The sequence below is a fragment of the Hemitrygon akajei genome, chromosome 5 (genome assembly GCF_048418815.1).
Source record: "Hemitrygon akajei chromosome 5, sHemAka1.3, whole genome shotgun sequence".
Lineage (NCBI taxonomy): Eukaryota > Metazoa > Chordata > Chondrichthyes > Myliobatiformes > Dasyatidae > Hemitrygon > Hemitrygon akajei.
Genome location: NC_133128.1, coordinates 42,777,927 through 42,791,624, shown reverse-complemented (window position 1 = coordinate 42,791,624; position 13,698 = coordinate 42,777,927). Strand labels below are relative to the sequence as shown.

At 39.9% G+C, this 13,698-nt stretch overlaps 1 protein-coding gene across 1 annotated transcript in view; it reads right to left on the bottom strand.

Moving 5' to 3' along the window:
• polq (polymerase (DNA directed), theta) overlaps positions 1 to 13,698 on the bottom strand; it is a 90,091-nt gene that overhangs the window by 56,314 nt on the left and 20,079 nt on the right. The window contains exons 10-13 of the mRNA XM_073045357.1: positions 13,359 to 13,505; positions 10,240 to 10,452; positions 8,691 to 8,833; positions 828 to 1,017 (exon numbers count right to left, since the gene is read on the bottom strand). Of these exons, the coding sequence (XP_072901458.1) occupies positions 828 to 1,017; positions 8,691 to 8,833; positions 10,240 to 10,452; positions 13,359 to 13,505 (693 nt within the window). The remainder of the gene's footprint in view (positions 1 to 827; positions 1,018 to 8,690; positions 8,834 to 10,239; positions 10,453 to 13,358; positions 13,506 to 13,698) is intronic.

Sequence of the window (13,698 nt, the reverse complement as noted above, 5' to 3'; positions counted from 1 at the left end):
GGAACAGCTTGTTCCCCTCCATCATCAGATTTCTGAATGGACAATGAACCCCCTGTATTCTACCTCACTGTTTTCTTTTCTCCCCCTGACGTTAACCATGCCACTGACATTAAACATGATTCCTACTTATTCTTATAGCAACAGGACCACATTAGCTATCCTCCAATCTTCCAGCACCTCACCGTGGTTAAGGATATTTTAAATACCTCTGCCAGGGCCCCTACAATTTCTTCACTAGCCACAAGTTCTGAGGGAACACCTTGTCAAGCCTTTGGGACTTATCCACCCTAATTTCCGTCAAGACACCAACCACCTCCTCTTCAGTAATCCAATATGGACAATGACCTCACTGTTGTCTTGCCTCAATTCTGTGTCCATATCCCGAGGAAATACAGATACAAAAACTTGATTTAAGATTTTCCCCAATCAAGGCAGAAAGAACATAATCTATGAAGGAACATCTGGAACTTAAAATAAACAGGTTAACCTTGACTGTTTGTCTACAAATGCACAAATTAAAGCAATAAGTCACCTTTGGAAACAAGTTAGAACGTTCACAAATTGATAACCGGATACAGAGTATTAAAACAAACTAGGTAAAATTAAACTGAAACGGAAGATTACATTAAATTGATAAAAGCTTAATGTAAAAGCAGGTTGAACTGCATAAATAAAACTAAAAAACAAATATAAAGATATTGTTTTTAAAAACTAATCTACAGAATGCAGCTTTACAAATAGGAGGAACTGGAAGTTTGTTTGAACGCTAGAAACTACCACGACTATTACTATTTGCCTAACAATAAAATACAATCAGAAAACAATACTTTTATCTCCGTCCCGATCCTCTTCAAGTATTTGAATAAACTCATTCTCCATCAAGTACTCAATAGAATCCTCAATGGCATTGCTGTGGATTGATGTTACTTCACTTTCAAGAGCACTGGCAGCCAACAATGTGCAGGAAGTGTACACGCGTACATCTTCTGGGGTGCTGGCAACACCACTTACTATTATCTGAAACCAGAATAGATCTGACTTATTACAAATTCCACAAGATTCAAAATATTACACACCTGGTTATCTTCACACGATTTAATTAGATGCAATCACAGAATTCTAAAACCACAGCATTTCCCAACCATCCCAAAGAAAACCTGAAAACAATAATTTCAACAATATTGTTCCTCATAATTAATGACAGTGTGTGGGGATACAGTATCGTTTCTGAGACAATTTCTACTTGCAATTATGTGCCATAATTTGGTAGATGCAGTAAAAGCAATACAGCACCGGGATTAGTAACCCAGCAAAATATTCACAAGAGTACTTTAACCTGTCATCAGGAAATATTTGCATTTTATAATAGCTATCACTGAGAGGAACAATACTTAAATTTATGGTATCAAATTGGCTTCTATAAATCTTTCAGATTCTATTAACACACACACAAATCTCTCTCTAGGACCATTCCACTGAGAGACATTAACCTTTAAACAATTACCAAAAAAAAACAATGTGTTTGTTCACTTTGAAATTACAGATAGCAGCACCCAAACAATGAGAGCATAAAAATAACTGATGGTTAAATAACAAAAATCAATGTCTTGGGCTACAGAATCAGTTATACCTCAACAATTCAACAGTAAATGTTCACCAGTATTAAATTTACCATCACGGATAATTTATTTCAGTGGTAGCTTCTTCAAAAACTTACAGTTACAATTGTTAGATGAGCAGACCAGTGAATAGATTGTCAACATTGCTATTCTCTGAACTTAAGACTTATACAATTTTGTCCATGAGCTGGTGTATTTGAAGTGGCTACCTATCCAGTCCCTAGGAAGCTGGTCAAAGACCCTCTGAGACAATAGCAATAATCCCCCTCTTTTTGAGAGGAGACCATAAAACATGGGTGCAGATTTAGACCAATTGGCCCATCGAGTCTGCTCCGCCATTTTGTTGTGGCTGATCCATTTCCCTCTTAATGCCATTCTCCTGCCTTCTTCTCCCCATAACCTTTCACTCCAACTAATCAAAAACCTATTAATCTCCACCTTAAATACACCCAGGGACCTGGCTTCCACAGCTGCCTGTGGCAACGTATTTCAGTTCACCACCCTCTGACTAAAGAAATTCCTCCTCATCTCTCCCTAAATGGACACCCTCTATTTTGAGGCTGTGCCCTCTGGTTTTCATCTCTGCCACCAAAGGAAACATCCACTCCACATTCACTCTATCAAGGCCTTTTAACATTCGATAGGTTTCAATGAAATCCCCCTTCATTCTTCTAAATTCCAGTGGGTATTCTCTGAGTCAGAGTGGTGGTCTTGATGCTTAAGCTCTTCGAGGCTTCAGTCAGAGAAAGAAAAGCTCAAGGTCAAGTTTTTTTTTCCTTCCCTTCTTTATATCTTCTCAGCTAGGATAGTAGAGATGCCACACACACAAAATGCTGGAGGAACTCAGCAGGCCAAGCAGCATCTATGAAAAAAAGTACAGTTGACGTTTCAGGCTGAAACCCTTTGGCAGGACTGGAGAAATAAAAGCTAAGGAGTAGGTTTAAAAGGTGGAGGGAGGGCAGAGAGAAACATCAAGTGATAGGTTCCTCTAGGGGGAGGAATGAAGTAAAGAGCTGGGAAGTTGATTGGTGAAAGAGACAGGAGGCTATGGAAGAAAGAAAAAGGGGGGAGGGGCACCAGAGGGAGGTGATGGGCGGGCAAAGAGGTAAGGTGAGAGTAGGAAAAGAGGATGGGAAATGGTGAATTACCAGAAGTTTGAGAAATCGATGTTCATGCCATCAGGTTGGAGGCTACCCAAACAGAACATAATGTGTTGTTCCTCCAACCTAAGTGTGGCCTCATCACGACAGTGAAGGAGACCATGGATGGACATATCGGAATGGGAATGGGAAGTGGATTTAAAATGGGTGGCCACTGGGAGATCCTGCTTGTTCTGGTGGACAGAGCATAGGTGCTCGGCGAAGCAATCTCCCAATCTACGTCGGGTCTCACTGATATACAGGAGGCCACACCAGGAACACCGAACACAGTAAATGGCATTACAGGTAAAGTATCACCTCACCTGGAAGGACTGTTTAGGGCCCTGAATGGTAATGAGGGAGGGGGTGTAGGGGCAGGTTTAGCACATGTTCCGCTTACAAGGATAAGTGCCAGGAGGGAGATTAGTGGGGAGGGACGAATGGACAAGGGAGTCACATATGGAGTAATCCCTGTGGAAAGCAGAAAGTGGGGGGGGGGGGGGGGAGGTGTCAAGAGGGTGATCAGTCGAGATGCCATGCCAAGCAGGATAGTTGAATGCTCATCTTGCAGGATGTGGGAAGGCAGGGAGACCTCCAATGTCCCTAATAACTACAACTGCGAGAACTGAATCCAGCTTCAGCTTCTAACAATCCGCATTAAGGAGTTGGAGCTGGAGCTGGATGAACTCTGGAGGCAGAGAGGGCGATAGATAGGACATACAGAGAGGACACAGGAGACTAGGTGACAGTCAGGAAGAAAGGGGTTAAGGAGCCAATGCAGAGTACCCCTGTGGCCAGCCCCCTCAACACAACACATTGGATACTGTCAGGAAGATGACCAAACAGAGGAAGGTCACAGTGGTTGATCTCTGGCACTGAGTCTGCCTCTGTGACTCAGAAGGGAAGGGGGAGAAAAGACATACTGTGGTGATAGCGGATTTGTTAATTAAGGGGACAGGAGGTTCTGTAAGTGAGAACGAGATTCTTGGACGGTATGTTGCCTCCCAGGTGCCAGGGTCCAGGATATCACAGATTTAGTCCTCAACGTTCTTAAGTGGGAGGATGAACAGCGAGAAGTCGTGTAGGTACCAATGACATGGGTAGGATGAGTGACGAAGTTCTGCAAAGGGAGGTCAGGGAGTTACGTGCTATGCGTATGTATGTGAAGACTCAGAGATGTGTATCAGATATTGGGGACTGTATTAGCTCCCTTCCTGTTTACTCTGTACATCTCGGACTTTAGATACAACACTGAGTCATGTTGTCTGCAGAAATTCTCTGATGACTCAGCAATAGTTGGATGTACAAAGGGAGGATGGAAGAATGAATACAGGGCCCTGGTGGAGGACCTTGTCAAATGGAGCAAGCTGAATTATCTGCAGTTCAACATTAGTAAGACAAAGAAGATGAGAATGGACTTTAGGAAGACTAAGCCCTTCACTGCTCTCTGTTACTATTGATGGAGAGGACATGGATGTGGCAAGTAAGGAACTACAAGTACCTGGGGGTGCACCTGGATGGCAGACTTTAGTGAAGCACCAACACAAAGGCTGTGTACAAGAAGGGCCAAAGTCACCTCTACTTCCTGAGAAGACTGGGATGCTTTGGAGTATGCAGGCCTCTCCTTCATAGTTCTACCAGTATATTGTCGCCAGTACAATCTTAGATGCGCTGGTGTGCTGGGGCAATGGTGTCAACACAGGTAATGCTAACGGGCTCAATAAACTGGTTAGAAAAGTTGGCTGTTATACAAGTCAAACTGAACACACTGGAGGCTGTGGAAAACCCTGGCAATTCTAGACGATGTTTCTCACCCTCTGCATGCCACCTTGGCTGAACAGAGGAGCACTTTTGGTTATAGACTAAGACAATGGCAATGCTCCAAAGGCACTATACGAGGTCATTCTTACCCTAGGCCATTAAACTCTATAATGAGTCAACCTATAGCTGGGGAAGTCATGAGCCCTTCCTGTTAGACTGCTTGTGATAAATTATTTTCTATTCTTTCTATTTCACTTCTAATATTTATATCTGATCATTGGTAATGCTACTGTGACACTGCAATTTCCTTTGGGATCAATAAAGTATCTACAAACGTATCTAAAAGACAGCACCTCCAGGGTTGTGATCTCAGGATTGCTACCCATGCCATGTGCAAGCGAGGCTAGAACTAGGAAGATTATACAGTTCAACACGTGGCTAAGGAGTTGGTGTGGGAAGGACACAGACGGTGGTTCCTGTGCAGAAGGGATGGTTTGCGTCTGAACTGGAGGGGGACTAATATCCTAGCAGGAAGATTTGTTAATACTGCACAGTGGGGTTTAAACTAGAATTGCAGGGGGATGGGAACCAGAGTGTCAGAACAGTTAGTGGAGAGGTTGTGGAGGCAGATGTTGGTAAGACCTCAGACAAAGTTAGGAAACAGAAAGTTGAGTATGGTGCAACTAGTGTCCTGAGCTGTGTATATTTCAATGCTAGAAGTATCGTAGGAAAGGTGGATAATAGTGCGGAAGATGAGGTAGCTGGTTTACAAAAAGAGCCAATGTGTAGTGAGGAGAGGTTGCTGATAGGGCAAAATTGCAGTCAACAGGATGAGTTGAAACATAAAGGCGGACAAAATCGAAAAGGGTGAATACAGGACTGAAGGTGTTATATTTGAATGTGAGCAGTATTCTGAATAAGGTAGAACTTGCAGTACAGTTGCAGATTGGCAGATATGATGCTGCAGCAATCACTGAATCATGGTTGAAAGAAGATTACAGCTGGAACTTAATGTCCAAGGATACACATTATAGCGAAAGGACAGGCAGGCATGCAGGGGGGCGGTGTTGCTCTGAATGAAATCAAATCGTTAGAAAGAGGTGACGTAGGGTCAGAAGGTGTTGAATCTTTGTGGATAGAGCTAAGGAACTGCAAGGGTAAAAAGACCCTGATGGGAGTTGTATACAGACCGCCAAACAGGAGTAAGGATGTGGCCTACAAATTACAGCAGGAAATAGAAAATGCATGCCAAAAGGCAAATGTTACAATAGTCATGGGGGATTTCAATATGCAGGTAGATTGGGAAAATCAGGTTGGTGCTGAAATATAGGAAGGGGAATCTTTAAAGTGCCTACGAGATGGCTTTTTAGAGCAGCTTGTGGTTGAGCTCACTAGGGGATCAGCTGTTCAGGATTGGTTGCTGTGCAATGAACCAAAATTGATTTGGAGAGCTTAAGGTAAAAGAACCCTTAGGGGAAAGTGATCATAATATGACTGATTTCACCCTGAAATTTGAGAAGGAGAAGCTGAAGTCAGATATATCAGTATTATTGTGGAGTAAAGGGAATTACAGAGGCATGAGAGTGGAGTTGGCTGGAAAGTAGAGCAGCAAAGGCTGAAATTTCTGGAAGCAATTCAGAAGGCACAGGATATATACATCCCAAAGAGGAAGATGTATTCAAAAGGAAAAATGACATAAACAAAGCTAACATGAGAAGCCAAAGTCAACTTAAGAGGGCACATAATAGAGCAAAGATTAGTGTTAAGTTAGAGAATTGGGAAGCTTTTAAAAGCAACAGAAGGCAACTAAAAAGGTCATTAAGGAGGTAAAGATGAAATACGAAAGTAAGCTAACCAATAATATTAAAGAGGCTACCAAAAGTTTAAAAGAGAGGCGAGCGTGGGTACCAGACCACCGGAAAATGATGCTGGAGAGATAGTAATGGAGGACAACAAAATGGCAATGAACTGAATAAATATTTTGTGTCAGTCTTTACTGTGGAAGGTACTAGCAGTATAGTGGAAGTTCCAGGGGTCGGGGTTATGAACTGTGTGAAGTTACTGCAACCAGAGAGAAGGTTCTTGAGAAACTAAAAGATCTGAAGGTAGATAAGTCACCTGGACCAGGTGGTGTACAACCCAGGGTTCTGAAAGAGATGGCTGAAGAGATCGTGGAGACATCAGTGATAATCTTTCATGAATCACTAGATTCTGGAAAACTGGAAGACTGCAATTATCTCTCCACTCTTTAAGATGGGAGAGGCAGAAGAAAGGAAACTATAGGCCAGTTATTCTCACCTCAGTGGTTGGGAAGATGTTGGAGCGATTATTAAGGATGAGGCTCAGGGTACTTGGAGGCACATGATAAAATAGGCCATAGTCAGCATGGTTTCCCCAAGGGAAAATCTTGTCTGACAAATCTGTTCAAATTCTTTGAAGAAATAACTGGAAGGCTAGACAAAGGAGAATTGGTTGATGTTGTGTACTTGGATTTTCAGAAGGCCTTTGATGAGGAGCCACACATGAGGCTGGTTAACAAGCTAAGAGCCTATTGGTATTACAGGAAAGATTTGAACATGGATAAAGCAGTTGCTGATTAGCAGGAGGCAAAGAGTGGGAATAAAGGGAGCCTTTTCTGGTTGGTTGCCAGAACGAGTGGTGCTCCACAGGGTCAATGATGGGACTGATTCTTTTTAGGTTATATGTCAATGATTTAGATGATGGAATTGATGGCTTTGTTGCAATGTTTGCAGACGATATGAAGATTGGTGGAGGGACAGGTCGTCTTATGGAAGTTGAGAGGCCACAGAAGGACCTAGACAGATTAGGAGAATGGGCAAAGAAATAGCAGATGGACTGTAGTTTTGAGAACTGTATGGTCATATACTTTGGTAGAAGAAATGAAAGGGTTGACTGTTTTCTAAATGGAGAGAAAATATTTTTAAAAATTGAGATCCAAAGAGATTTGGGAGTCTTTGTGCAAGATTTCCTAAAAGCTAATTTGCAGTTCGAATCTGTGGTGAGGAAGGCAAATACAATGTTAGCATTCATTTCAAGAGAACTAGAATATAAAAGCAAGGATATAATGTTCAGACTTTATAAAGCACTGGTGAGTATTGAGAGCAGTTTTGGGCTCCTTATCTGAGAAAGGATGTGCAGAAACTGGAGACAGTTCAAAGGAGGGTCACGAAAATGATCCCAGGATTAAATGCCTTGTCAAATGAAGAGCGTTTGATGGCCTGTATTCAGAAGAACGAGGGATGACCTCATTGAAACGTATCAAATGGTGAAAGACCTTGATAGAGCAGACTTGAAGAGGATGTTTCCTATGATGGCAGAGTCTAAGACCAGAGGACACAGCCTCAGAATAATGGGGCGTCCTTTTGGAATGGAGGGGAGGAGGAATTTCTTTAGCCAGAGAGTGGTGAATCTGTGGAATTCTTTGCCACAGGCAGCTGGGGAGGCCTGGGTATATTTACAGCAGAGGATGATAGATTCGTGATTGGTCAGGGCATGAAGGGATGCGGGGAGAAGGCAGGAGATTGAGGCTGAGAGGAAAATTGTATCAGCCATGTTGAAATGGCAGAGCAGATTTGATGGGCCCAACAGCCTAATTCTGCTCCTCTATCTTATAGCCTTATGGAGTACAGGCCCAGAGCTTTGAATCGCTGTTTATCTACAGCTTTGATGAGAGCAGTGTTTTTATCTAAACAATTACATTATTTTATTTATCGACCCACTGGCAAAGAGAAACATATCCATTGATAGTCACAAATCATGAATGAATGATCTGGTAGGCCACAATGCTTGATCTGCAAATTGGCTAGCTTTGTCTGAGGTTTTCTGAAATATGCATAATTTTCAACAAAGCCTGATATTGACAATCTACAACTGTTGCATCAGAAATTTACATTAATCTCATTTTATATAAAATGCTATTTTACATTTTGCAGTAGCTACAGCAGAGTCTGGATTAGATTTTAAATGTCTGTATATGCTTGAAGCTAATTTAACACAGTATACAAAAAGTTTGACTTATTACATATTATTAACAAATTGATCAACAATGAGATGGAAATAAACACCTCTTGACCCCATCAAGCTATAACCTTTTAACAAAGACTAGTTAATACATTGGGTTGAAACGAGTTCCATAACTATTGGATCTAACCTCAAGGATGGCTCGGATCATACTTGTGGTGATGCCCTCTCCCTCCTCCTTCACAAGGCAACTGTGCACGGGCCTAAGAGAACCTTGTAACAAACTCATTCCTTTGGTTCTTTCCGAATGTTTACATACCAATATGCTTTCACCTTCAAAAAAACATAAAATTGAGCATTTTAAATATCTTCTACTTAAATGTCTTCCTCTTCCACTAAGAAAATAAAGTTTAAAATAAAGTGATGAATTCAGGTGGATTTTTCTCACTATAATAACCCTATTTGAAATACATACAAATTTTAATTAATACAGAACACTTTTTTTAAAATCATAATTTTTTTTTAAACTGAAATCCTACACATCTTTCAGACATGTCATAAATGCCAGAAAAACTGAACTAAATTGGGACAATGTTTTCAAGCATCAGTTCCAAATGATCTTATGATGAAATGATGGGCCAAATGGCCTAATTCTGCTCCTATGGTCTATTATTGCATGATGGTATATACCTCACTTAGGAATTTACTTCTTCATATTTGAAGTTGCATAATTACTGTTAAAAAGCTATGACTATTTAAGACTTTCCAATGGGAAATACAATCCTAAAAGAGTTAGTGTTATCCAGGAATGGAACAATGGAAAGCTCTCCTCACTGAAGATCATAGTAAAGATTCCAGTGGTAAATTAGTTGCTAGAATACTCACTGTTGTTCTTCATAAATACCTTACATCAAATCTGCACAATTGTTCCATGGGTGAGGTTTTCTCATTCTTGATTCCCTGCTTTATGATTGTATTCAGCACAAGCCTGACATACAGGACTTCACCATTTGGGTCTAGGGTGACTTCATACAGTAAGTTCATAAAGCTGGATTTACAAATGCAAGTTTGTACTTGATTTTCAGGTCAGTAATGCACACGTTTTGACCCAATAAGGAGCCAGCCGTATTTTGCCATACTTAGGATAAAAATCTCAAGAATGACCGTGTCATCATTAAGAGCTGAATGACTTTGTGCTCATAGTCATATTGTTCCAAAATAATAAACTACAAGTCGATGAAGAAAACTATCCCATATAAAGGAACTAGGATTTGAAAAGCTCTCTTCTTAACCATAGATCAGGTGTATCATCTATAATTGATGGATCTCTTGCTGTCCCTTGTAGAAACTAGCATTAAGAGGGGTAGTCAAAGTCTGAATAATTTTACTTTAAAAAAAATCTTAAAATAACATCTGATATAAAATGTGCTAGTAACATCAATAATTTTTGTTAATCACATTGATCAATCTTTTTTTTTTAAAAGTACTCCGGAAATTCAATGAAGTCAGTTACCAGCAGACTAACATAAGGTGTCAAACTGTTCTTTGAAAAATAACTCGGTGCAATCAACTCCTGATAGTATTATGATAGGTTTCAAATCTAGATTATTTAGTGATGATTGATTGGAACTGCTCTCTAAGAAACAATTTTGTTGCCTCATACACTGTTTAAATTATCACCCAATAGGTAAGCTACATAAATTATACACCTATACCAAGTAACAGCAAGCCATTCTAACCCATGGTGTCCACTCCTTTTCTTCCAGCTCTCCCAGACATCTGTTTGTATGTAATAACGTCAAGAAGTCGTCCATTAAACACTGGTGATCTCACAATCACACGACGAGCTGGTAAATTCACCCCAGAGGAGAGGGTGGAGGTAGCCACAAGAACTCGAATTAAACCCTGACGAAATGCTCCTTCAATAATATCCCGCTCATCAAAAGTCAGTCCTAACATGGAAATAAGAAAAGGAAAAAATAGATTAAGAATTCATGCTCGCCAATTACTAATGCAGACTTTGCACAATTCAAGTCCAAGTTGGAAAAAGCTTCACAAAATGTCAACTGAAAGGCACTATATACAACACGAGTGTGTGGCAACATGTTCTACTGAATGCATAGATCAGTAATTTAATGAGAATGAAAATGCTGATAAATTAAAATTTGACTTGTAAGTTATTTTATATTTTATCATGAGAGTGTGGAATGAGCTTCCAGCACAAGTGTTGCATGCAAGCTCGATTTCAAAATTTAAGAGAAGTTTGGATTGGTACATGGATAGTAGAGATATAGAGGGCTCTGGTCCCGATGCAGGTTGATGGGAGGAAGCAGCTTAAATGGTTTCAGCATGGACTAGAGGGGTCAAAGGGCCTGTTTCTGTGCTGTACTTCTCTGCGGTAAGCTACCTGCCTGCCTAAAACTGGTCAATTGGTAATTTCAGCAGAAGCTAAACCAGCACTTGGAAATTTGGGAGTGTATTTGGAAGTAGTTTTCACTAACTCATGGAGTGATTTTCATCTGATGGTAGCTTCTAGAGAGAAGAATTTGGTGGGTGGGGGCTAGATGTAAGGGGGACTGAGTGGAATTTTTTGGCAGAATTAAAACAGATAGATTAGTTATTAAGAATAACATTAAAATATTAGAACAGCTATAGAAGTTATAATGAAGAATTGAAGGTAATAACAGATTATTAGCTTGATTAAAAAGTTAAGACTTTGAGTAATAACCTTTCAATAGAATGCTAAATAAACAAAATAAGATAGAAATCATGTGTTGTAGCTTTAGTATTTAGAGGTTTGTTAAGATGAATTAAATTTCCAGTAAACATACTGTATCTATAGAAATTGTCTGCAGCCTAAGGAATTTTTGCTGTTAATAAACTGAAGTCTGATCTTCAGTCATTGTGATGTACTTAAGGAAGAAATTTATCTGGTTACCTTGTTGCAGGAGAAAATTGTAAAGAACTGTAGAAACAGACTAAAGACTTGAATGATTAGGTCAGAGCGGTGTACATGAAAGAAGGATCGATTCAAGCCATACTGTGGAAAGAGACGACTATTCCACTGGGTCAGGTTTGACATGAATTGTATTGAGATCACTGTCCTTACACATCAAATAACTGGCCCTGAGAGCAGATTTTGAGGTGAGTTGCAGGAAGTTGGAAATGGTCGAGCTGGGGGAGGGGTCAGTGAGAGAAAAGTATAGAGAAAGGGTTTAGGTGAAGGAAAAAATAAAGCTAAATACAACAAGGTAGAAATACAAGTAATTATCATCTAAGTGCAATAGAAAGGAACAGGACGGCGAATTATGATAATAATATAGAAGCAAGCAATGTGACCAAATTAGTATTATTTGCTAAAAAGTCAAAACTAAAGGCTTTCTATCTGAATGTGCCAAGCGATTATAATGAAATAAATTGACGGCAAAAGTCGAGATACATGGGCGCAACCCAACAGCAAATCATTCTGCTGTTTTGCACTCACCATTGTAATTATTGCTGTATTTATTATTACCATAAAATTCAGGTGAGCAAATTTCATTTATCCTAATGTATGTGACAATGAACTAATCTGTATCTGAATCTAGAGGTGCAACAGAACATCGCAACTCTTACATTCCATGCCAAATACCTGTAGGATTTTGCAAATAAAGCATGCAGCCCTTTACTTCCATTCCAAACAAAAACAAAATCAGTTACCTTACACTGATATCATTACATCAGACAACCTCTCTTAAAGTGAACACAACAACTCAATGACAGTGTTTGTGAATTAAGTAGAACAGTTTGTATTACGAACTTATGAACAATATGTGTCATCTGTCACTCATTACATCACCCTATGCACCTTCTTCACTACCCAACCTGCGTTGCCACTTGCAGAGAACTAGGATTTGGATCTCTCATTCTCTCTACCAATAATTCTTAGTACCATATCATTTACTGTATCTGTTTACCCTTACTGGACTTCCCAAATTAAATTTCATTTGCCAATGCTCTGCAGTTTTCCATTTGATCTACATCCTGTTGAAGCTTTAGGCAACTTTCCTCACTATGCAGAACATCACCAATTTTAATGTCATTCACAAACTTAATCACACATCATACATTATCCAGCCGTTTACAAAGTAACTTCAAAGTTCAAAATAAGTTTTATTATCGAAGTACAGATATGTCACCATATACAACCTGAGATTCGTTTTCTTGTGGCATATTCAATAAATCGAAAGAATAATAACAGAAACAATGAAAGATTGCCCTACTTGAGTGTTCAACTAAAGTGTAGAAGACAACAAACTGAGCAATTTCAATGACGGGGCAAGTGAAGTTGAGTGAAATTATCCCCTTTGGTTCAAGTGCCTGATGGTTCGGGGGCAATAACTGAACCCTCAGGCTCAGTTTATTCACAAATCTTACTTGTGAATTTTATTCACAAATTCAAATGAGCTATTCCTGGGTACATACATATCATCAATCATCTTCCCACACAAATATTCCATTCCACCAGAAAAAACATTAAAACAAATGATCATTGCACAAAAAAACTCATCATCCTCAAAATGTCATTTACTTACCAATACTTTAATGAAACCAACTCATCATAGAGCAGTACAGCAATCACAGAGCCTCCAGCCCACGATGTGCCAAACTTGTAACCTACTCCATGATCAAACTAACTCTTCCCTCCTACACAGACCATAGCTCTCCACTTTCCTCCCTATTGAATCAGCCTCTATCTACTACCATCCCCAGCAGTGCATTCCAGGCACCTACCACTCTCTGTGGGAAAAATCTTCCCTCGTATGTCCTTTAGAAAACAGATAGCAATTACATTTTACATTGAAACACACAATAATACCTGCATGATGAAAGCCCACTCCTTGAGGTACAGTACGACCTAGCACTACATCAAGTCCTGTTGGCGATCGCTTCAACTGATCTACAATTTCCTGAAGCTCATCCCTACGGAGTGCAAAAGGAAGCAACTTGGATGCTTTTACAAATCCTACAATAAAACACAAGTGTAATAATGAAACACTTGAACAACAAAATTTAAGTACATCTCATGAAAAATTTAAGTGAAATGACACACAATACTACAGGATAATCACTTAATATGAATCAAAGCAGGGAAGTCAAATACTCAGGACTTGTGCCTATATCAGCTACTTGGAATACACTTGCGAAGTTGAGCATGC